Source organism: Mus caroli, unplaced genomic scaffold (assembly GCF_978045245.1).
Source record: "Mus caroli unplaced genomic scaffold, Mus_caroli_1 scaffold_2, whole genome shotgun sequence".
Taxonomy (NCBI): domain Eukaryota; kingdom Metazoa; phylum Chordata; class Mammalia; order Rodentia; family Muridae; genus Mus; species Mus caroli.
The window spans coordinates 110992950-111016599 of NW_028227257.1; the positions used below are offsets into that span (position 1 = coordinate 110992950).

The 23650-nt window shown below is 44.2% G+C and overlaps 1 protein-coding gene across 1 annotated transcript in view; it reads left to right on the forward strand.

The window, feature by feature from the left end:
* Positions 1 to 522: 522 nt before the first annotated feature.
* The window catches only part of Lrp2 (LDL receptor related protein 2), a 164372-nt gene continuing 141244 nt past the window's right edge, over positions 523 to 23650 (forward strand). The window contains exon 1 of the mRNA XM_021184968.2: positions 523 to 778. Coding sequence (XP_021040627.1) covers positions 697 to 778 — 82 coding nt within the window. The 5' untranslated portion in view covers positions 523 to 696. The remainder of the gene's footprint in view (positions 779 to 23650) is intronic.

A 23650-nucleotide genomic window follows, 5' to 3' on the forward strand; every position in this document is an offset into this window, starting at 1 on the left:
TCTCCATCTCTTCTTTTTCTTTCCCTTTTCATCTTTTCTTTTTCTTTTTTTTTTTAGTCGCTGCTCTTGACTTCCCCCTCTTTCTCCATTCCTTCCCACCCGTGATAAAGTTTTAGAGTTTGTGTCCGTGGCCAATTTCTTCCTTGCCCCTTCTAGCCATCCCTCTGAGTGGCGAGGACAAGCCCTGGCTCCGAATGTGAGCAGCGGCGATTATTGTCAGTGATTGAATAGGACCTTGGAGTGTGTGTGCTCGTGCGAGCGAGGGGTGGGAGCTCGCCAGCGTGGGAGGCAGTTTTGTGTTCCCGGAGCCTGTGCTCCTGGGTGAGAGCATGCACGAGCGAGCGCGCTTGTGGAGTGTGCATGTGCTAGCGCGCAAGTGTCCGAGGGCCCACTCCTCCCAGAGTCGCAAAGTGCAGGGGGCGGGCCGGGCAGCAGGGGGCCTGGCCCAATGGATTCCCGCATGCTAGTTCCGGGGCGGTCTGGTCTAGAGGGCTTTATGCACTGTCTGGAGGGTGGGGACTGGCGCGGGTAGAAAACGGGATGCCTCAGGCGCCGGGACCGGCTTTCTGCCTCTAGGAGCCAGCGGCTGCTGCTGAGCAAGACTCTTGTTCCGGAGCGGAGTAACCTGCCTGTGCCCGCTGCGACGCGCGCCCACCTCCCGGGGAAGGAACGGCGAGGCCCGGGGCCGTCTCCGCGATGGAGCGCGGGGCCGCGGCGGCGGCGGCATGGATGCTGCTGCTGGCGATCGCTGCCTGCCTGGCGCCAGTCAGTGGCCAAGGTAAGCGGTCACCTGCCCGCGCTACGCCACCCTAGTCGCTGCGGAGCGGAGCCGGGTGAGGGTGGGCGGCTGCGGAGCTGCTCCGGCTGAGCGCTCTGGTGACCCCAGGAGAGAGGACTGCAGCGACGCTTCTTGTACTGGTTGGGGAACGCGGACGCACCGGTTTCGGTGACAGCTCGTCCCACGGCTATCGCGCCTTTGTTCCCACGGGAATTAGTCCTGACCCTCAAGGCTTTCCAGGCTGGAACCTGGAGTACGAGGGTCTCCCGCGTGGGTCTGCAGCTTTCTTCTGGCTGGGGCGGGGCGGTCCTCCACGCCGCTCCCAGCGCCGCTTTCCACCTGCAGCGTCCAGCCGGCGCGGGAGATCCGATCCCATCGTGCGCCCGGGGCCGCCGGCCAGAGCCTCCTTCCATCAGTGGCGAAACCCTGTCCCGCGGTGACCCCCATGAGACCGCATCTCATGATACCGATCGTTTACGAGCCCAGATAAGGCGGGGAGGTGGGATTGGCAGGGGAAGCGGCTGATACACTAGAGTACTTTTCTTGAAGGCTTTCCCTTTCCTACCCGGAGCGGGTGCTTTTGTGTTGATGAATGGAGCTGGTTAGCTGCGCCTGAGTTTGGGGGCTGGAATGCAGAAAGTTTCTAATGTGACTACAAACTTTTTCAAGTTGTCCGGGAAGTGGTTTTTTTTTTTTTTTTTCCCCTTCCCCGTGAAACAGGGAGAGAGAGGAAAGGGAGGAAATTATTTAGAATAGAAAACTATAAGAAAAGAAAATGAGAGACAAGTTGAAAGGAATGGAGTAAACAGGAAAGCAAAGTGAGGAAGGAGGAAGGGAGAGAGAAGGAGGGAGGGAGGGAGGGGGAGAGAGAGAGAGAGAGAGAGAGAGAGAGAGAGAGAGAGAGAGACACTCAAGGAGAACCCGCGAGCTCTCTCCCCGGCTTTCGTTGCTAGGTAGCAGCCTGGTGCTGCGTGTGACCGACCACCAGACAGACAGAACGGACGCTGCAGCCTCTGCAGGGACTAATCTGTCTGTGGGGATGGGCCAGTCCCCACTTCCCCTCCCGCTCTTTCCCGTCGGACAACTTAATTGCCCTACAATAAAAATGAAACCCCTATTGTTGCAGGATTAGTCAAAGCAATAAATTGATTTCCCTAGATCACATATTGGGGTTGATGGGTGAGGACTGTGGAAGCCCCCATTTATAGAGAGGAGAGAGGGGAGGGCTTGTGGATGGGCCGTGGCATGTATTCAAATGGTTAATCTGCTTTCTTTCCTCAATTCTTAGCATAAGCTCCTTAGAGGGAATCAAGTAAGTAATTATACAGCAGCTCCAGGCAGCACCCATCTCAGACTTCCTGGGAAGTTTGGAAGCGCCAACAAATCCACCAGGCTTTGCAAAAATCTTTCGAAAAGGAGGGATGGGCGGCAAGAGAAGATGTCTAACAGTTCTTCCTTTGAACATCTTTCTACAGTATTGGAAACGCAGAAAGGGGACTTACTGTTATATTGTGCGCGTGCGCGCGCGGTAGGGCGAGTACTTAGGGTTATATATCATGCGCTAAATATAGCCCTAGGGTTTAGTGTACTTTTCTGTTCCTGTCTGGAAGGAAAGGTTGCTTACATTCTTGTGCTGCTGTCCCTTTCCACCGGAACATGCATTCTTCTCCCTGCTTTTTGGTGTCACCAAATACTGCGTACCTAGATTTCCTCAAGTTCTCATCCATGTGAATTACGGAGAAAAACTGGGAAGCATTTTTCAAGTTTTTAGCGGATAATGCAATAATCACCTAACATATGGCTGAGAGCACATACAAGCATACATACACGCACACATACACGCACACATACACGCGTACGACATGTGTATATGTTCCTCAGGCATTTGTTTATTTGTTTGTTTGTTTATTTATTTATTTGAGACAGGGTTTCTCTGTAGTCCTGACTGTCATGGAACTTGCTCTGTTGATTAGATTGGCCTGGAACTCAGATCTGCCTGCCTCTGCCTCCTGAGTGCTGGGATTGATGGCATACATCGCCCTCCCTGGCATTCTGGGTAACAAACTAGAGCCCAAGTATCACCATTTTTAGTCTTGCCATTTGATTATTGCAATTAATTTTTTTAAAAAGTGAACCAGTGTTTCCATGTGTAGCCCAGGCTGGCCTGAAGTTATGACTCAGGCTGTCCGTGATCTTCTGGTCTCATTTCTTTTCCAAATACACACACAAAATATAATTTTACCTTTATTCATGTGTGTGTACGCGTGCGCGCGAGTGCCCATCCCATAAACGTGGAGAGTAGTGTGGATCCCAGAATGCAGTTCAAGCGGTCAGGCTTGGCGGCGAGCATTTTCCTGATACACCGTTTGGTCAGAGAAATCCTTAAAGCTTTTCTCCTCATGGTTGTTTTAGGATTCCCTAGATCTTAGAATGCATTTTGAAGTGATTTTTTTTCTTTCCTTTTCATCTTTTAAGAATCTGCCCCCCCCCCACTTAAATTCTTTAATCCAATACCAATTTGGTTATGCCTTTTGTGATGATTGTATCTTGAGTGGGACCTGTAATACGCAGGCTACATTTGTTTTTGTTTTTTTTCTAACTCTGGCCTCTGCAACCTTGTTTGCTGTTGTATTTATTTCAGGGTGGTCTTCTGTTCCTATGCTTGGAATTCTTTTTGGCTGTAACTGGGTTCTGCCTCAACTCTTCAATCATCTCGATTTGATGTGGAAAGGTTTTAGAGCTGTAGGGAACCTGAGTATCTACACCTGTGTATCATTGTTTTATACTGAGGATGGTTAACCCAGTGGGGGTGGAGGGAGGTCCTGAAAAGCTGGAAAGAATGGCGGTCAGCTCCTGGCCCAAGGGCGTGTAGTGTGATAGAGCCCCTTGGAGTCAGTTTCTCCGAGCTTATCTCCTGTTTTTTGTTGTCCCCACCCTCCGCGGTTGAGACTTTTAGATTCCTTTCAGGTGACCCATACTTATCAGATGAAGCAAAGACTAACAAGTAGATGACCTTGGCAGACTTTAACAAGATCGGAAGTGCCAGTCAGACCAAAGAGCCATGGTTCTCAACCTTGCGGAGGATGCTGTGACTCTGGGACACTCACGCTGTGGTGACCCCCAACCATAAAACCGTTGTCATTCGTACTTCATAATCGTAACTTGGCTACTGTTGTGAACTGTAATGCAAATATCCGATATGGAGTATAACTGATATGGGACCCTTGTGAAAGAATCGTTTGCGCCCTATAAAGGGGTCGTGACCCACAGGTTGAGAACCACTGCCATACAGCCTTGGCAGGCCAAAGAGGTATTTATAGGTTAAGAGAGCTTCAGGACTTGAGCTTCCAGCTTCATCTAGAACTTATGCCACATCAGTGCCAGGTACCCCTTCAGATCCATTTTTAACATTCTTTTTTTGTTGTTGTTGGCTTTTTGTTTTGTTTTGTTTTCAAGACAGGGTTTCTCTGTGTAGCCTTGGCTGTCCTGGAACTCACTCTGTAGACCAGGCTGGTCTTGAACTCAGAAATCCACCTGCCTCTGTCTCCCAAGTGCTGGGATAAAAGGCTTTCGCCACCACGCCCAGCTCATTTTTTAAAAGTCTTGTACTATTAGTGCACACTCGTGACGCTCTGGAATTTGCAGCGCAGACTGCTGCACAACTGAAGCTTTAGGCTTAGACAAGATAATTTCTAGGTCCTGGCTAATCATTGTCTCTAGACAAGCACCTTAAGAACACTAAAGCTTAAAACATTCTTAGTAAATTTTTAATTACATTTAAAAATATTGATACCAAGGACCTAGTTATTTTCCAGTACTTTAGAAACATTGTCCTTGGCTTTGACCATTAAGTCTTCTTAGCTAGGGTAGGATAACAAGACATCATCGGGTACTTAGGAAGTGTTCATTGTCTTCATTCATTATGGTTCTAAGGATCAAACTTTGGGCCTGGGGCATGTTAGGCATTGTTCCACTTCTGACAGCACACCAATAACAGAATCCAAAGCAAAGGGGAGCCAGGTGTGGTAGAGTCTTTTTTTTTTTTTTTTTTGAGACAAGTTCTCACTTTGTAGCCTTGGCTGTCCTGGAACACACACATGCCTCTGAGCTGGGCTTTTAATGGCTTGTGTTGGAGTTTGTTTTTTCTCCCCAAAGACAGGGTTTTTCTAATAATATCCTTGGCTGTCCTTGAACTCACTTTGTAGAGCAGGCTGGCCTTGAGCTCACAGATCCACAGATCCACCTGCTTCTGCCTCCCAAGCGCTGGGATTAAAGGCCACTTTTCCCCATCTGGAATATTCTTTTAATCCTAGAATTTGGGAGGTGGAGGCAGTGGGAACGAGAGTTCTTGTCTTGCATATAATATTCCTATATATTAGCTCTATAGGGAATTCTCAGTCAGCCTGGGCTGCATGAGACCATCTTATACTTTTAACCTCAAAGTAGGGAGGGTAGAGGGATTCTGAGTATGACTGTAGAACAACTGCAAACCCACCAGATACCAAGCTCTGCTCTGGAATGGAGAAAATGAGGTTGAAAGAGCTCTCGTAACTGGAATGGTTTCCATGTTAACTTTGTGATCCTGAAGAAATAAAAGAAATGGCTGCTACTAGTGTACTGGGGATGTGGTAGCCAGCGAAGGAGTCTGAATTTCATAATTAAAACGTACTCCAGCTCCACTTTATGGCTTTGAGGGAGTCATTGCCTGGTTTCCCGTTGCCCCTCCCAGGACCCTTCTGGTTTAAGGAAGAGTTGACATGCTTCAGTGTCAGTTTTGGGTTTCTCTTTGAACACGATTTGATTCGTGGTGGTTTGTTTTGAAATGCCAAGTTTGCTTTTGTGCCTCATGTTCTATTGAGGTCCACAAAAAGAAGTTGGCAATGTTTGAGATTTTGCATTAAGACTTTTAGTTTGAACCCCACTTTTCTTTCCTTGTTATCCGGGAAATCCGGTGTAACTGCTTGAGGTGCCGTGGGCCACTCACTTTTCTTGTCTGTAAAATGGGCTCACACCTACTTCCTAGAACCACTATATAGAGTAAACTAGGCAATGAATGAGAATAGCTTACAGACAGTGTCCATCAGTATTAATTATTTTTTAATAGAAGCTTACTTTACAGTTTTGTTTTTCTCTTTTGATCCCAAGGTGACTTCATTTTCAGACCCGTTCACTTGGTGTAAAATGACTCACTGGCATTGGGGCTTCATCCTATCATGTCATATCCATAGGGAAAAAGAAAACAGCCTTAACCAAGTCTCAGTTGCATTGCAATGGCTTTGCTCAATCATAAGCTTATTGGACAAATTAATTACGGTACTCAGGGGTAGAAGTGTTCTCATAGGTTGGGCTCTGCCACACACTTGGTCCCAGACTCAGCAGACAAAGTGTGGGCCTTAGAGGGAGATTGGGGGGTGTGTGTGAGGGGAGGGCTGTGAAAACAATGGTGGCCACAGGCTGAACCGCAAATCAGATATAAAAACTTATCAGACAAAATCGGCTAATGACGCAATTTTCATTTTGTATGTGAAGACAGATTGGAAAGACATGGAAATCTCTCAAGAACTGGCAGTCCTGAGCTAGTTCAGTGAGCTGAAAGAAGGAATGTATTAGAAACATTCTACATTCCTGGAATCATGTTGCAACTTTTAAAGTTGTTATTAATCATTATTACAACCATGGCCGTACCAAAGATTAAATCTATAGGCCCATGTATGCCAGACAAGGACTCTACTACACAGCTGCAACTGCAACCCCACTTTTCAAGTTTAGAATGAGGGAAGGAAGAACTTTTAGGTATTTTAAAATTTTTTTTAAATGGTTTTTTAAAGATTTTATTTACGTATGTGAGTATACTGTAGCTGTCTCTAGACACACCAGAAGAGGGCATTATGAGCCACCATGTGGTTGCTGGGACTTGAACTCAGGACCTCTGAAAGAACAGTCAGTGCTCTTAATCACTGAGCTATCTCTCTAGCCCTAGATACTTTATTTATTTCTTCTTTCTTTCTTTCTTTCTTTCTTTCTTTCTTTCTTTCTTTCTTTCTTTCTTTCTTCTTTCTTTCTTTCTTTCTTTCTTTCTTTCTTTCTTTCTTTCTTTCTTTCTTTCTCTCTTTCCTTCCTTCCTTGCTTCCTTCCTTTTTTTCCTTTTTTTAAAAAAAAGATTTATTGTATATAAAAGTACACTGTAGCTATCTTCAGACACACCAGAAGAGGGCACCAGATCTCATGACGGATGGTTGTGAGCCACCATGTGGTTGCTGGGAATTGAACTCAGGACCTCTGGAAGAACAGTCAGCGCTCTTAACTGCTGAGCCATCTCTCCAGCCCCTTTCTTTCCTTCCTTCCTTCCTTCCTTCCTTCCTTCCTTCCTTCCTTCCTTCCTTCCTTCCTTCCTTCCTTCCTTCCTTCCTTCCTTTCTTTCTTTCTTTCTTTCTTTCTTTCTTTCTTTCTTTCTTTCTTTCTTTTTTTCAAGACAGGGTTTCCCTGTATAGTCCTGGCTGTCCCAGAACTTGCTCTATAGACAGACCAGGCTGGCCTGGAACTCACAGATCCACCCGCCTCTACCTCCTAAGTGCTGGAATTAAAGATGTGTTTGACCACCCAAGCCCAAGTAAAGTTTTCTTATTTGGAGAACTGTGGAGAGGAGTGGGAAGTCTGGGAGCACGAATGTAGAGATTAGAGCGTGGGTTCGGTCCGTTGTAGGGCTTCAACTTACTATGATGTCTTTTCTAGTTTACTTTATTATGATTCTAGGACCTGGACCCTTTGCCATATTCTTGATCAGGATTATGGGAAAGAGAAGCATCAGGAAACAGGTTAGAATCTCTGTGGAGACATCTTAGTGCATAAGGAGTCTCTAGCACTCATTCCATAAATGGTAGACATTTTTTTCTTCCCAAATAAATGCACCTTTTCTTTTCTTTTCTTTTCTTTTCTTTTCTTTTCTTTTCTTTTCTTTTCTTTTCTTTTCTTTTCTTTTCTTTCCTTTCCTTTCCTTTCCTTTCCTTTCCTTTCCTTTCCTTTCCTTTCCTTTCCTTTCCTTTCCTTTCCTTTCCTTTCCTTTCCTTTTCTTTTCTTTTCTTTTCTTTTCTTTTCTTTTTTCTTCTCTTCTCTTCTCTTTTTCATTTTTCTTTCTCTCTTTCTTTCTTTTTTTTTCTTTTTTTCTTTTTTTTGGTTTTTTTCAAGACAGGGTTTTTCTGTGTAGCCCTGGCTGTCCTGGAACTCACTTTGTAGACCAGGCTGGCCCCGAACTCAGAAATCCGCCTGCCTCTGCCTCCCAAGTGCTGGGATCAAAGGCGTGCACCACCCCCCCCCCCCGCCCCCCGCTTGCACTTTATGTTGATGGCTACTTCGTTAGTCTTTAATTTAAATCTTATTTCTATAGCAGTTGCTAAGAAAATGGAAACATTCCCATTCCTAAAGTACAATGGTCGCCTCTGATTAAAAGGACAGCAATAAAACCCGTCTCTCCCACAAAACGACAGTAAGATAATATGCAGTTTTCACTCTGAAATCTAAGTGCGTTTCGTCATGAGCCCCCAGATCATACTGGAGCCCGAGGATATGAAAAACAGTAAGAAGTGAAGGAAAGAAGCAAAATGTAATAACCATTCTGTGCATTGAAAAGTTAAGCTGCTGTTACCATGGATACGATGGCTTGTTTGTTTACTGGCTATGGACCCCTGGGATCCCAGTTTGTAAGCAATAACTGGAGCTCTTCCAAGCATGTGTACCGCCAGCCAGTAACTTGATGATTCCTCATAACTGTGAAAGGAAGCTTTTATCGCTTGCTACTGATGCACATAAAGTGGAAGTGCATGTACTTCTGAGAGTCCAACTGGTGCTGAAACCTGAAAGCGATGGAGAACAATGATCTGGTTAGGCTAGAATTTCTTGAATCTTCATATAAAAACAATGTCTTATAAGTATCAAGCATTTGCATGTGTTTTGGGACCAATTTTGTAATTTTTTTTTAAATAGTATTAACAATACTGAAAACCTTTCATATCCTTAAATACAGTTGACTCTGAGCATCCCTGGGCCCAGGTTGGTTGACTCTGGAGGTCTTCTTGTGGTGTCCTTGACCCCTCTGGATCCCTCCATCCTATCCCCTAATCTTCCACAAGACTCCCTAAGCTCCACCTATTGTTTGGCTGAGGGTCTCTGCATCTGCTTCCATCAGCTGCTGTTTGAAGGCTCTCAGGAGACAGTTAGGTTAAGCTTCTGTCTTCAAGCAAAGCAGAGTATCATTAACAGTATCAGGGGTTGGCTCTCTCCCATGGGATGGGTCTCAAGTTGGGTCAGTCATTGGTTGGCCATTCCCTCAATCTCTGCTCATCTTTATCCTTGTGCATCTTGCAGACAGGACACACTTTGGTCGAAGGTTTTGTGAGTAGATTGGTGTTGCCCTCCCTCCACTTGAAATGTAGCCTGGCTTCAGGAGGTGGTCACTTCAGTCTCCAGCTAGGGACACCACTATAGCGCCCCTCCCCCTAGGTCTCCAGCTTGTCCTAGAGAAGTCCTCTACTGATTTCCATTCAGGCCTCTCCCACCACTCTAACCCCTCACCTGATCCCCATCCTAGTTCCCTCCCTCCCTCCATCTCTCTCTATTTTATTTCCCCTTCTGAGTGAGATCAAGCATCCTCTCTTGGGCCTTTCTTGTTACTTAGTTTCTTTGCTTCTGGGTCTTATGGCTATTGTCCATAGGGGCTGGACCTAGGTGCCCCCTACACAATTGTAGCAGATGTACAACTTGGTGTTCATGTCTGTCCTCTAACAAACTGGAGTGGGACTGTGTCTGACTGTTGCCTGCCTTTGGATCCCCTTCCCCTAGCTGGACTGCCTTTGTCAGGCCTCAGTGGGAGGCCTCACTTAGTTCTGCTCCAACTTGATGTGCAGGGCAGTTCCTGTGAGGGAGTAGTGTAGGTTTATAAGGGTGGGACTGGGAGGAGAGAAGAGAGGGGTCTGTGTTTGGGATATAAAGTGAATAAATTATAGAAAAACTGAGACAGGTTTTCTCTATGTAGTTCTGGCTGTCTTGAAACTTACCACATAGACCAGGCTGACTTGCATCTGCTTCCTGGGTTTCACCCGCATGATCAATGGCTTTTTTTTTTTTTTTTAAGGGTCTCATGTTAGTCCAGGATAGCCTTGAACTACTGACCCCTTGACTTTACCTGCAAAGTGCTGGGATTGTAGGTGTACACTACCATACCCAACTCCTTTTTTGGTCTTTTTGGCACAGGGTTTTATCTGTGGCCCAGGTTGTCCTGGGACCCATTATGTAGCCCATTCAGGCTGACCTTGAATTCTTGGCACCCCTACCTCAGTAAATGGGTACAGGGATTACAGGTGTGAATTATTAGGCCTGATGATACAGTTGAGTGGATATTTTATCTGGAATATGCCACTACTGGCTACATTTTAACCTTAGTAAAGGGGTGAAGAAAAGAAGCTAGCATGGCCTTCTACATTGTTTTAATTCTGATGTCCAGTAAAGCTGTAGCAATACTTACTGTTTCAAGAAACAAATAGAAAACCCAACCCACACTGACTAAAACAATGGAGTCTTTCCTGGCTCCTGGAGTGGAGTTCTGGTGAGGGCCATCTAGGCTCCCAATCTTTTGTGTTTTTCTGAGCTCTTTTCTTCTCTGGCATCCGGCTGGCTTTCAGGAAGCTTTCCTATGGTTTTAATATGGCTGTCACAGCAAAAGGGGTTACATGTCCTCTTGATCTTGTTTGAGGAAATCCAGCCTGGAAGGTTTAAGCCCCTTCTTTCTTTTCTTCTCCCCCTCTCTCCTTCCTTCACTCTCTCCCCTTCCCTCCCTCTCTCCTCCTCTCTCCCTCCCTCCCTTCACTCCCTCCCTCCCTCCCCTCTCTGACCTTTCCCTGTTCTCTTTTCTTCATTTTCTCTCTCTCTCTTTTTTTTCCTCTTAGCTCTTGCTATGTAGTCCAGCCTAGTCTTGGAAGCTTTGACCCTGAGTGCTGGCTTTACAGGTGTGAGCCACCAATGCTTTGGTTGTTATGCTTTTATTTATTTATTTATTTTTCTCTTGCTTTTGGAGACAATGTCTCACGTAGCTCTGGATGGCCCTGAACTCCTGATATTCCTGCCTCTACCTCCTAAGTCTGGAGTAATAGACAGGAGGAGACCTTGCCGGGCTTCCCTGATGTTCTTAAAAGTATAACTACTTCACTTCAATAACTTGGAATGCTATCATTTCTAAGGACCCTAGGTAGATGGCGGTTAGCTCTGGCATATCACACACCATCTGGGGAGCTTTATAAAGCATATATACTTACAGGCCAGAGCACATAGTCACTGAAGCAGGAACATGTATTTTGAAGAGTTTCCAGTTAGCTTTGGGGATCAGACAATTTAAGAATAGCTGTTATGGGGAATCCCTCTCATTTTTCAGTTTTTGAACTGAGACTTAGGGATAAACTTATGTGCTGTGTAAATCCCTCTCCATGACAATTCACTCTACCCTGCCAACTTCGTTCTTCCATTTGAACGAGCTACAAGCAAAAGCACTTTTCCATCTGTGAAATGCTGCCCTTATCCCTGGGTGTCTCTTCCTCGGCCACCATGATAGATCCTAAACCTTGGTCGCTGCTTGTGTGTCTTTGTGAGTTCCCTGATTACCCAAGAAGCCCTTGTCACTTTGAAAAGTAAAGAACTGGGAGAGGTTTTCTGTTCTCATCTAGTGAAGTCAGGGTTCGACTCAGCATCTCCAATAGAGTGCAGTGAAGTCAGGATGCACCACAGAGCCCACTGGCTTCTGGAATAGCCTTCTGTTCTGTGGTTGCAATGGCAGCCCGTTTCCTTTTTATCCCCAGTTTGCTGAGTCACCACCTCTCCTGGTGCCTCTGATCTCAGTCATTCCCTTCCTTAGATTATTTCAGAGTCATTGCTTAAGTCACTTCCTTTGTACACTCTGGGCAGCTTGACCTTCTTTCGCTTGCTCTGCAAAGCCCCAACACTGGTTAAAGCGAGTTCTGCACATCTGCTTCTCTATGTCTAAAATACGGCGGGAGAATAATACTACGCAGCGCAAAGCTAAAGTCAGGAGATGAATCTCAGGTTTAGGACTCATTTCCTAACTTGGAACTTCTGACACCACCTGAATATGAATATATTTGTAGACAGCCTGGCTTTGTAGCTTGAAACTTAGGCTGACCTCAGCTTAAACTGAACGTACATGGAGTCTTTCCTGATTGGCTCACTTTTTCCATTACATCACTCATCAGCTGAAGCATCAAGTTACATAACTACTTACTTGCTTGCCTGGTGCACACCAGTCTTTGGGTTCCATCCCCAGTGCCATATAAACTGGATGTGATTGTATACCTGTGATCCAAGAACCTGCTAGATTAGATGCGGGAAACCCAGACATTCAAGGTCATCCTTGAATGATGAATATATCTATATCTATATCATCTATATCTATCTATATCATCTATATCATATATATTTATCTGGGCTACATGAGATTCTGTTTCAAAACAAGGAAATAAGTGAACATACAAATATAAGAATTTTCAAAAAGGCCTGTGCTATCGCTCAGTGGAAGAGCACTAGCCTGCCTAACTTGCACAAAGATGTTGGAGTCAACCTCTAGTACTAAAAAGGTGGGTCATGTTACACTAACTAGTTTTGCCAGCCCTTAATATCTTAGGGTCTCTTTAGGTCCTGAGGGAAGAAAAAGAAAATTGTTGTCTTAATCAAAGCAAGTGGCTTAGCAACAGTGTTTCTCTCCAGCTGAACCCCCCACCCCCCACTCCACCCACTGGTGACCCCCAGTGCATCTGAGAGTGGCTGCTTCTTCATTCCTTTTTAAACTTGCCCCCAGATCCATGGTTATACTGTGGGAATTCTCCTATACATACACAATGGGTCATTCTGCCATTTTTTACTACACATTTGATACAGTAGCTTTTACAAAAAGATAAGCCAAAGTTTTTCCATGTTCTGTTAGTGGACTGTCATTCTGTATTTAAACAGAGCACAAAAGAAAGCTGTCTGGGACCATGGTACACTGAAAATCGCAGCTGAGACAAAAGGCCCTCTGAAGAGAGGAGGGGATTTCCAAGTCCGGGAGGCAGCTGGCTGAGGTGGGAAGAGTCTCTGAGTGCCCAGTCAAACTCCCATGAGTCTTGTTTCTGATGGATGAAGGAAAAATAGGCCTGGTGAAAGGGCCTCAGGCTGGTGATAAAGGCCAAGGCTACTTGTCCTGTGGTCACAGACTTTTTAGCCAAGTGTTGGGGAACTGGTTCAGTGGTAAAAGTGTTTGTCTTGCAAACATGAGTTTAATCTCCAGCAGAGAGACCAGCCAGCCTAGGCTAACTAGTGGGCAGCAAGCCCCAGGGTGAGTGGCTCCCCAGGCTGACCTCTGGCCAAGTCACATGCATGTATAGGTAAAGAAGCTGAGAAAATGAGCTTAGTTAGAATGACTAATTTTTAAGTGTCTTCTGTGTACTTGGCACGTTCCTAGTGGCTATGCAAGAAGAAAGTGGAAGATGGTTCCCCTGTGCCAACTTAAATAAATCCCCTCACTTGTGTCGTGGTGAGGGAACCTCAGTTCAGAGCCTGGTGTCTGAGCAGCTCAACCTTTGGCTTTCTTCTACTTTTGACAGTTTCTCCAAGCATATTCCATATGTTGACGGTGACTTTGTCATATTCAGGGGTCCTAGAACCAGGAGCTATATAACATACAGATTCACTTGACATATATCTCTGATGTTGAAAAAACTACATTTCTCCTCTCCCAGTTGCCCTCCCATGCTGTGTATGCATTTCTGTCTGCTGAGTTGTCCCCCCTCACCCCCACCCCCCAGCTGTCATTTTGTCACCTTGGAGAGTTGTTTCCTCTATTATGTGCTTTTCAATTCAAACTCTCTGACTGGATCAGAGAGTTCTGTTCCAATTTCATGTTAGGGATGGTGTGATAATATGGATGGGGAATCGCCAGGTCCGGTTATGTGAAGTTCTAGGAGAGATGGATGAGAAAATGAGGGTTGGGTCTCTCTGCGTTCAGGAGGAGGCTGCTCTTGTGGGGCTGGGGAGACGATGTGTATCCCATGGCTGAGTGTAAAGGTGTTTGCTCCCAAAGCATTTCTTTCTTTTCTTTTCTTTTTTTTTAAAGATTAACTTATTGTTATATGTAAGTACATAGTAGCTGTCTTCAGACACACCAGAAGAGGGCATCAGATCCCATTACAGATGGTTGTGAGCCACCATGTAGTTGCTGGGATTTGAACTCAGGACCTTCAGAAGAGCAGTCAGTGCTCTTACCCTCTGAGCCATCTCGCCAGCCCCCAAAGCATTTTTTTTTCTTTTTTCTTTTGGTTTTTTGAGACAGGGTTTCTCTGTGTAGCCCTGGCTGTCCTGGAACCTACTTTGTAGACCAGGCTGACCTCGAACTCAGAAATCTGCCTGCCTCTGCCTCCCGAGTGCTGGGATTAAAGGCGTATGCCACCATGCCCGGCTACCCAAAGCATTTCTTAACTATGTCCAAAGTTGTTCTGTCATCACTACAGCCAGTTCTTCAGAGTGGCACGCTGTTTCCCTGTGGACACAGAAGAAAACTCCAAGTTGGCATTGCTTTTCAGAGAGATAAAAGAAGGGCAGTAGAAAATACCAGAAGGTGAGAGGGACTCTTAAAAGGAAATCAACTCCCTCTCCCCTTACTGTGTGTGTGTGAATGTGAGTGTGTGTGTGTGATTACATGTTCTTCAGGTGTCTTTAAAGAGTCCCTGTTTGAACAGTTAAGCCAATTATAAAACAGGACATTTTACCTGGAAGCGTGGCTTTCCTCCCATACTTAGCTCAATTGAAGGGTTGTTAGAAAAAGCTCTAGCTGATGTGGTGGTTCATTCCTGTTCTGAGTCTGAGGGCAGCCTGGTTTCACAGTGAGTTTCAGGAATGCCTGGACTTCAGTAAGATCCTTTATTAAAAACAAAACAAAAGCCCAAAATAACCAAAACATTACCTGTCAAACAAACGAACAAACAAATAAACAATTGTTAGGATCCATCAGTTATTGTAAGTTTGAGAAGAGGCTCTTGGGTTGGGATGCAGACTTGCCCCCACACCTATATCCATACTGCTACCCACCCACCCAGTAAACAGACAAATACAATAAAATAAATCATTCTCTTTTCTTTTTTTTAAAAAGATTTATTTAATATTTATTATGTCTAAGTACACTGTAGCTGTCTTCAGACACACCAGAGAGGCCGTCAGATCTCATTACAGATGGTTGTGAGCCACCATGTGGTTGCTGGGAATTGAACTCAGGACCTTTGGAAGAGCAGTCAGTGCTCTTAACCGCTGAGCCATCTCTCCAGCCTAAAATAAATCATTTTCAAGGAAATATATACTACTACTACTACTACTACTACTAAACTTGCATGTTAGTACACACTCTCCTCAAGTTGGTTGCTGCTTTATTTTTGTTTTTGGTAGGGTCTTACCATGCAAGCTGGCCTGAATTCCTCCTGTGTGTCAACCTCCTCAATGTTTTGTGTACTACTAAGCCTGGTTTCAAGTCAGTTGCTGAAGGGTTAACTTTTTTTTTTTAAGTTTTATTTATTATTATGTGTAAGTACACTGTAGCTGACTTCAGACACACCAGAAGAGGGCATCAGAACTCACTACAGATGGTTGTGAGCCACCATGTGGTTGCTGGGATTTGAACTCAGGACCTTCGGAAGAGCAGTCAGTGCTCTTACCCACTGAGCCATCTCTCCAGCCCTGAAGGGTTAACTTTTATGTACCAGAATTCTGACTTTTTCCTAGTACACTTTTGACATAAAAATTTACTTCTTCCCTAATATTTGGTGCAGTGAAGTGTTGAAGGAATTTGCTAAGCAATCAATAGAAGCTGAGGTTCTGGTGAAAAACAAAATGTGTGGCTTAAAAATTGAAGGTTTGATGCTCCTCGCTGTAAATAATTAAACTCAGCAGTCACAGACAAGAGGACGCGGCACCATGTGGTACTGGAACGATCAGGGAGAATGCACTGTGTACGCTGCGTCCTTGCAAGAACCAAAGAAGGGCTGAAACAGTTGTGGGCGGCAGGTGTGTGTGTGTGTGTGTGTGTGTGTGTGTGTGTGTGTGTGTGTGTGTGAAAATCCTCTTGTGATCGACAATTATTTTTCAGGCATTTTGATGTGAATAAGGGGCTAAGAAAGAGAAGTAAATAGAGATGGGCCTTTATTTGAGCCCCAGTTCTCGGTGGGGGGGTGTCTGAGACTCACTGTAGTGACCTCCTCTAGACATCCCTGTTTCACATTTACAGATCAAAGGCAGTTGGCTCTCTTTATTTAGAAGAGAACTGATAGAACCACCAATTGAGAACTGAAGCGATAGAGAACATCCTGGCCTATAGATCTGATTGCCCATAGTCATGGAAGCTGAGGTTCTGGTGCTCTCCCTTTATATCCAGTCTCTACAAATGAAGTATTCTTGTCTTTCTCCCCCCCCCCCCCCCCGCCCGCCCCGGAAATTCACTTTCCTCGATGAAAGTCTAAGTAACCGTTCACTCATTCATGCTTGTTTTCTTAGCCCATAACCTCTTTGTTTTTTCTTGAGACAGGGTTTCCCACTATAGCCATGGTGTCTCAGAACTCACTCTGTAGACCAGTCTAGCCTCAGACTCACTGATCTGCCTGCCTCTGCCTCCCAAGTACTGAGATTAAAGCCCCTCACTTCTTCTTCTTCTTCTTCTTCTTCTTCTTCTTCTTCTTCTTCTTCTTCTTCTTCTTCTTCTTCTTCTTCTTCTTCTTCTTCTTCTTCTTCATGGTTTTAGAGCTTTATTGTAGAAAGGCAGGGAGAAAGAGAGAAGGTAGAAAGAGGGAGAGAGGTCAGCCATGGCCATGTGGAGAGAGGGGGCAAAGGAGGGAGAGAAAGAGGGCTAGAGATGAAAGTAAGAAAGGTGAGAGCTTAAAGAGCAAGTCCCCCACTTCTTGTGGTAGGGGTGAGGGATTGTTAATCCTTTGAGGTCGTTATTAATCTCACTATGTGGTCATGACTGTTGACCAGGCTGTCCTCAGACTCAGTGATCTGCCTGCCTCTGTGCACCACCCTACCACACTACTAACCTTCATTTTTATATCTGTAAAAATGAATACAATTTTACAGGTTTCATAGCAATAGACTTTGACTATGTTAACATAGACTAAATTGTTTATGTGTACAGTACTGTAATCTTTTGGAAATATACTAGCCATGCTAGCATGTGCTCTACCATTGAGCTACACCCAACCTTATTTCCATAAATATATTTTTTTGTTTTTGTTTTTTTCAAGACAGGGTTTCTCTGTGTGTCCTGGAACTCACTCTGTAGACCAGGCTGGCCTCAAACTCAGAGATCCACCTGCCTCTGCCTCCCAAGTGCTGGGATTAAAGGCGTGCACTACCACGCCCAGCTATTTCCATAAATATTAACCTATGTGTATATTAGTGTAACAACCAACACAGTCAGGATTAGAACAGTTCAGCCCCTGCCCCCATTTGTTTGTTTGCGCTGTCCCTTTATATCCAGTCCCTACGAATGAAGTATTTTTAAGTCTCTTTTTTTTCCTGGAGATTCATTTTCCTAGATGAAAGCTGGGTTGAGATGGTTTCTCAATTGCCTTTCACTTGTTCATTTTTATTCAAGAAGTGTTCTCTGCTGGTTTTTGAAGTAATTCAAAATGACATGGTCGGTAAAGTCGCACGGCTGGATTTCCTTTATTATAATGGAGGGTGGGGGAGGGGAAGCGAGGCTATGGAAAGATGGAAGCCCTTTCAATATAGCCATATAAGAAAAGATCGTGTTCATTCTTAGATTGGAATCTGAGAAGAGAACACTCAAGAGTCTCCCTTCAAGAAGGGGAGGGGGGGTATTTTTATTCAAGAAATTACTCCCTGACACCTACCCGAGAAATGATTAGTTGTTTCCAAAGAAGATGAAGTTAGGGTGGTTAATTAACTGTGGTAATCAGGTGACTTAAATCAATTAACTCCCTGTTAACAATTTCCATCCATTTTGTAAATAAGTTACCAAATCAGTAAATTGTACACGTAAGATGAAAGACCCTTCTCTGGGCTTTTCTCTTTTTTTGATGGTGGATTAGAGATGGTCTCTGTCTTGTTTCGTTCGCTTTCTGCTACACTTGCTTTAATGATATGAGCACTCAAACTGGCTTTCATCTGAGAAGGACACACCAGGGTAACTCTTACTATACAGTTACTATACAGTCAGGACTCTCCCCCTTCATCTTTGCACATTTCAAAACACTGATTTAGGAGAAACTTAAGTCAGCCATGTCATGGTGGCACTAGGAGATTCAGGCAACATAGAATGTGTCCAGTTGTCTGAAGCTGTTTCCTTTGTCAGAACTGCATGAGTGACGTGAATGGTGATGTAATAAAATGGGCCTTGTTTCTTGGCTAGACTAAATTTAAAACATCTTTCTTACATTTCACTCTCTGTCTCTGTCTGTCTCTCTTTCTCTGTCTCTTTCTTTCTATCTCTGTCTCTCTGACTGTTTCTCGGTCTCTCTCTCTTTCTCTGTGTATGTGTGTGTTTGTGACATGAGTTTGGAGGGCAGAGGACAATTTGTGGGAGTTGACTAATTCTAAGGATTTAACTCAGGCCCTTGGGTCAGTGGCAGGTGCCTTCATTCACGGAACCATCTTGCCAACCCCAAAGTAAACTTTAGAGGACTCCTTTGGTGATCCACTTAAAGGAAATATCTCTATATTTAGACAGTCTCATGTAGCGCAAGTTAGCCTCAAGTTCACTATATAACAAGAGACTAACCTTGAATTCCTGGTTCTTCTGCTTCTATGTCGCAGGTGTTGGGATTATCAGATTACAGGCATGTACTACCATTCCTAGCAGGGACAGTATATAATGTAAAAAAATAAAATAAAAACAGGGCCAAGAACATGCTAGGCAAGTTGCCATACCATTGACAGGAATCTCCCTCCTCCCATCCTGTTAGCCTATATTGACCACAGTCGTTGGTAAAGTTCAATTATGTTTTGAAAATATACAAATAACACTGCTAAATTCTCATTTTAGCCTCCCCAGTGGTATAACCATGGGGCTAAGTTACTGAGCCAGATACTAAACGACACGTCCTAGACTAAAATGAAATGTGAACCAGAATATTACAAAACCGGATACCGTGTCCTAGAACACCGTTATATTTTCTGAAAGGCTTGTACATAGGCAATTCACAACCTAGGACAGATGTTATGGAATGGCTTAGGGCTGTGTCAGGAAGAAATATTTGAGTTGTATATATTTATACATTTGCAATAATTCTATGCTAAAATTACTTCCGTTTTAAAAAATAGAATCCCCACGGTTTCCTCAAAGCTATTGACAGTAGCTTGACTTAGGTTAGGCACATAACTCAGTCATTTCAAGATAGACACAGGAGGATCCCTAGGGCTTGCTGCAGCTAGTCTAGTCCATCTGTGAGCTCCAGGTTCAGTGAGATCCTGTCTCAGTAACTCAGGTGGAGAATGATTGAGGAAGATGCCCGATGTGGGTCTCTGACCATTGTACACACACCCGTCACATAGACTGCATCCATACATATGAATATGTATGTACACATGGCCTGCTTAAAAGGAATGGGATGGAACCAGCGGTCTATGTTTAAAGCTCTTGCTACCAAGCCAAAATTTTGGGGTTTTCTATGATTTTAGAAGCTCGCTGGCTGTGTGACTCCCAGCGGCTCAAAGACCCCCAATCTCAGGGTCTATGATGAACTCAGTAAACCTGGGGCCATATTTTGTCTTGTGTTTGGGATATGGGCTGTGACTTGGAGGTTTAGCTCGGAGCTGCTTGCTGTCTAGATGCATTCCTGTGAATCCCATGAACTCTGAACCCAAGTTTCCCCAACTGTACCATGTCAATTTGAATTTCTGCCTCCTGGGAGTAGTTAAAGGTCATTGTGAACATGCAAGGTACTAGAGCTTGGTGAGCGTTCAGTGAACATTTGTCCCCACAGGGAACCTGGTGCCAAATTATTCACATTTGACCAGTTCCTGGTTGGGTCAGTGCTGCTGACCAGCCTCCGTGCTGTGGGCTTTTGAAATGTAGAAACCACCTGTCAAGTTCTCTATCCATAGAAACTGCTGAGGGAAAAAAATAACGGAGCTTTTTAAAGGAAGTGGAGTTGTCAGACAAAGCAGTGTTAGAAGACAAGGCCTCCGCACCTGCCTGTCTGCTCCCAAGAAGGGTTTGTTTGGTCCTTCAGAGTTTTCAAGATGAAAACCCAATGCTAAGTTATGGAAAAGTTCAATTTTCTCAGCAGACTTTGTGTTTTAATGTATTCTGTCAGTTTGTCTTTCTGTAGTTTCTTGTTATGTCTCTAATCCTGGTTGGAACCACAGGTCTAATCAAAGGGCTATATGCCCTCTGGTCAGGAAGGATTTGCAGAGGGCAGAGTACATGAGGGTGAACACTTGATTCTGTGAGAGCCTTTTTAGGCAGGGCGTCCTGACCACAGCAAGGCATCAACATTTGTTCCCTTATGTTGGATCCCCTTATTCATCCACACATGCTAGCCCAAGCCTGTATCCTAGGATTTGAGAGGCTGAGGCAACAGGGTTGACTTTGTAACTGGCATGGGCTATATACAAAGCCCAATTCTTTCTTATTTAATGAAATTATAAGAAGCGCATCAAGAAGTTGTACAGGTGAGTAGAAGGTAAGTCGGCTCACTGGCACATTTATTTATTTATTTATTTATTTATTTATTTATTTATTTATTTATTTCAAAGTGAACAACTTTGTTTTACAGTTTACTGTATTTATTTTATGTATTTGAGTACACTGTAGCTATCTTCAGACACACCAGAAGAGGGCATCCGATCCCATTACAGATGGTTTTGAGCCACCATGTGGTTGCTGGGAATTGAACTCAGGACCTCTGGAAGAGCAGTCAGTACTCTCAACCGCGGAGCCATCTTCTCCAGCCCCACTGGTGTGATTATTACGCAAGTATTTGCATGTTGTGTCAGGAACCAGTTAGATAGAGATGGTGAGACCTGCAAACAGACACTGTGCTGGACCCGAGGTTTGGGAGCACAGCAAAGGGGATGATGTAACCCAGTTTGTGCGGCAAGAAAGACAGACCCCACTTGTGAACTGTTTGAACTGAGTCTTCAAGGAGGTTGTGTCATGGGAGACCGATCTGGGAGAGCTGCACCATAGAAGATCTCATTTGACTAAGCTGAGCGGTTGGGTGGCTTTGAAGACTTCTAAGTTGGGAAGTATAGTGACCTGATATTCTCTCTCTCTCTCTCTCTCTCTCTTGTATGTATGTGTGTTTCTATGCGCACACATGCATATATGTACGTGGAGGTGAAAACAATGTCAGGTGTCTTTCTCAACTGATGTCCATCTTTTCTTTTGGAGCAGTGTCTCTTGTTGAGTTTAGAGCTTACTGGCTGGTCAGCAGGCTCCCAAGATTCTCTGCTTCCCATCTCCCCTGGGATTTCAGGCCCTTGCTTCTGCTTGGTTGGCTTTTTTTTTTTTTTTTAATGTGGGTGTAGGGGATCAAAATCAAATCCTTGTGATTGTGTAGCAAATGCTTTACCAACTTAGTCATCTGTCCATCTTTTTATAAAAATGACATGAAATACTGTCTGAAAAAAAAAGTGCTCCTTCTCTGGTTTTGAAATAATGGGAGTGATAACAGTTTGGATTCGTTATTGTTTGGTTTTTTGTTTTTGTTTGTTTGTTTGTTTGAGACAGGGTTTCTCTGTGTAGCCCTGGCTGTCCTGGAACTCACTCTGTAGACCAGGCTGGCCTTGAACTCAAAAATTTGCCTGCCTCTGCCTCCCAAGTGCTGGGATTAAGGTGTGTGCCACCACGCCCGGCCTGTGGTTTTTTTTGAATCAGAGTCTCACTCTAGCTCTGGCTATCCCAGATCTTACTTCATAGTAAGCCTGGACTCTAACTGTTCTGCCTCCACAGCACTGGGATTAAATGTGAGAGCAACCACACTTAACAAGCAGGACTTTTTCAATTAGTTCTATGCTTAGCCTTTTAAAAGATGACATCAAGGCAGAGCTACCTAACACTTGAAATGTTAACCGTTGCAATGTTTTTAAAACATCAATGTCAACATATTGCACTTCATGGAGATATATTTTTGAAAGCATTTGGAATCAATGCGTATCTGGAAACTAGTTTTCTATGTGGATTCACTTTAATTTATCTAGTTCAGTGTTATGAATATAACTGAATTTCATCAGTAGGAAATGTTTAGTTAAGAGTATCATTTTAAATGAAAATAACATAATATTTAAGTTTCCGTGGCAGCATTTGAGATTCAGATATTATAATTAGTTGATATAAAAAAGGTTTTCAAATTGGCTGTAGATTATGAATTTGGAAGAGTCAGAGATAAGTAAGTATGTATAGTAAAAAAAATCACAGGGACACAATATGTAGATTTAAAGAATCAGGAAACACTTGTCTAGAATATAGCGGATCTTCCATCTCCTGTTGCCCATGCTCCAGGTCCATACGACTCACACTGCCTTTAACACCACGGACAGGAGCTTTTATTATCACTACGCCTTGAGGAAAACCAGACCCTGACAGGAACATGGCTTTCAGAGAGTAAGGTGAAGCTGGGGTCTGAGTCTGGGGTATATGATGTCAGGGACTTAACCCTGAGCAGTTACTCTGCTTCTCTCTTGCCCTTTCCTTACCCTACTGTAAATTTGCAGGGCTTTATCAGTAGGGCACAGCCATCTGGTCATTTACACTTAGCCTCAGCACTCTGAGGAAGAGCTGCTGGTGGCTTTTAGATATGAGGGGGTTGAGTGAAAGAAGGGAAGTGTAAACTCATACGTAAAGAAATAATGATTTCGTATTTAGTCAAGGCAGTCGACTCTGTAAGGAGGGAAACTTGCCTCCACTTCCTCATTAACTCCAGCGAGGAGAACAAGCAAGATTGTATACAGCATCTTCACAAATATGAGTGCCCTCTCCCTTATTTTGAAAGCCTGTGCTGGAGGGCTGCTGTGTACGGATGTGTGCACCAACATCTGAGTTCTGTTTGGGTGAAAGTAGTGAATCCTGTGTTTCCAGGGAAAAGGGCCGCTTGTCTCATAACTGACACAGTAAGATTTCAAATCAGTGTTGCAACAAATGTGGTTTATTTGTCGGTTGCTTCTCTTCAAGCCTTTGAAGTCATTACCTGCACAGTATTTCCCATGGCCTTTTCCTTTAGTTAATTCTAAGATTTATTATATTTCTGTAGAGAGTTCTCTTTTTTGACTGTATTTTAACTCCTCTATGCTTTTTGTAGAAAGAGTCTCAACCTGATGAGACTTTTGGCTTCAACAAAAGCCTTGTTACAATGCACGATGTTAGGCACCTGTCTAAAGTACCCGGCTTCCTTTCAGTTTGCTTCACCGAGCTTCAGGGAAGGTATCTGAACATTGAAAAAATGACCACAGGGGCATTACAGAGTGAGTTCCCTCACAGGCTTCCTGTTTCACCAAGTGCCCATGCCCATGAAAAACATTACTTTAAAAGGTTCTGGGAATTCATTTGGGGACAGATTTTGGAGGCCAAGAGATCCTGGGATAGAGAATGGATTTTCAGATAAGGAGGTGGATGTGGGCTCTCTTGATTAGACAAGGCTCTGATTATTGGTCTGTTGGAAGAGCCTTTTAAGTTAAAGATGAGTTTTCTCTTTTCTAACGTTACCGAGGAGACTTAAGAAGCGCAGAGTCTGAACAGGAAGCTGGGAGCCCTGTCAGGAAGGACTGACTTGCCCTCATTTCTTAGATTCTAGATGGATCTTGATGAGTTGACTTGGTTCTCTGGAAGAGAATGAATTG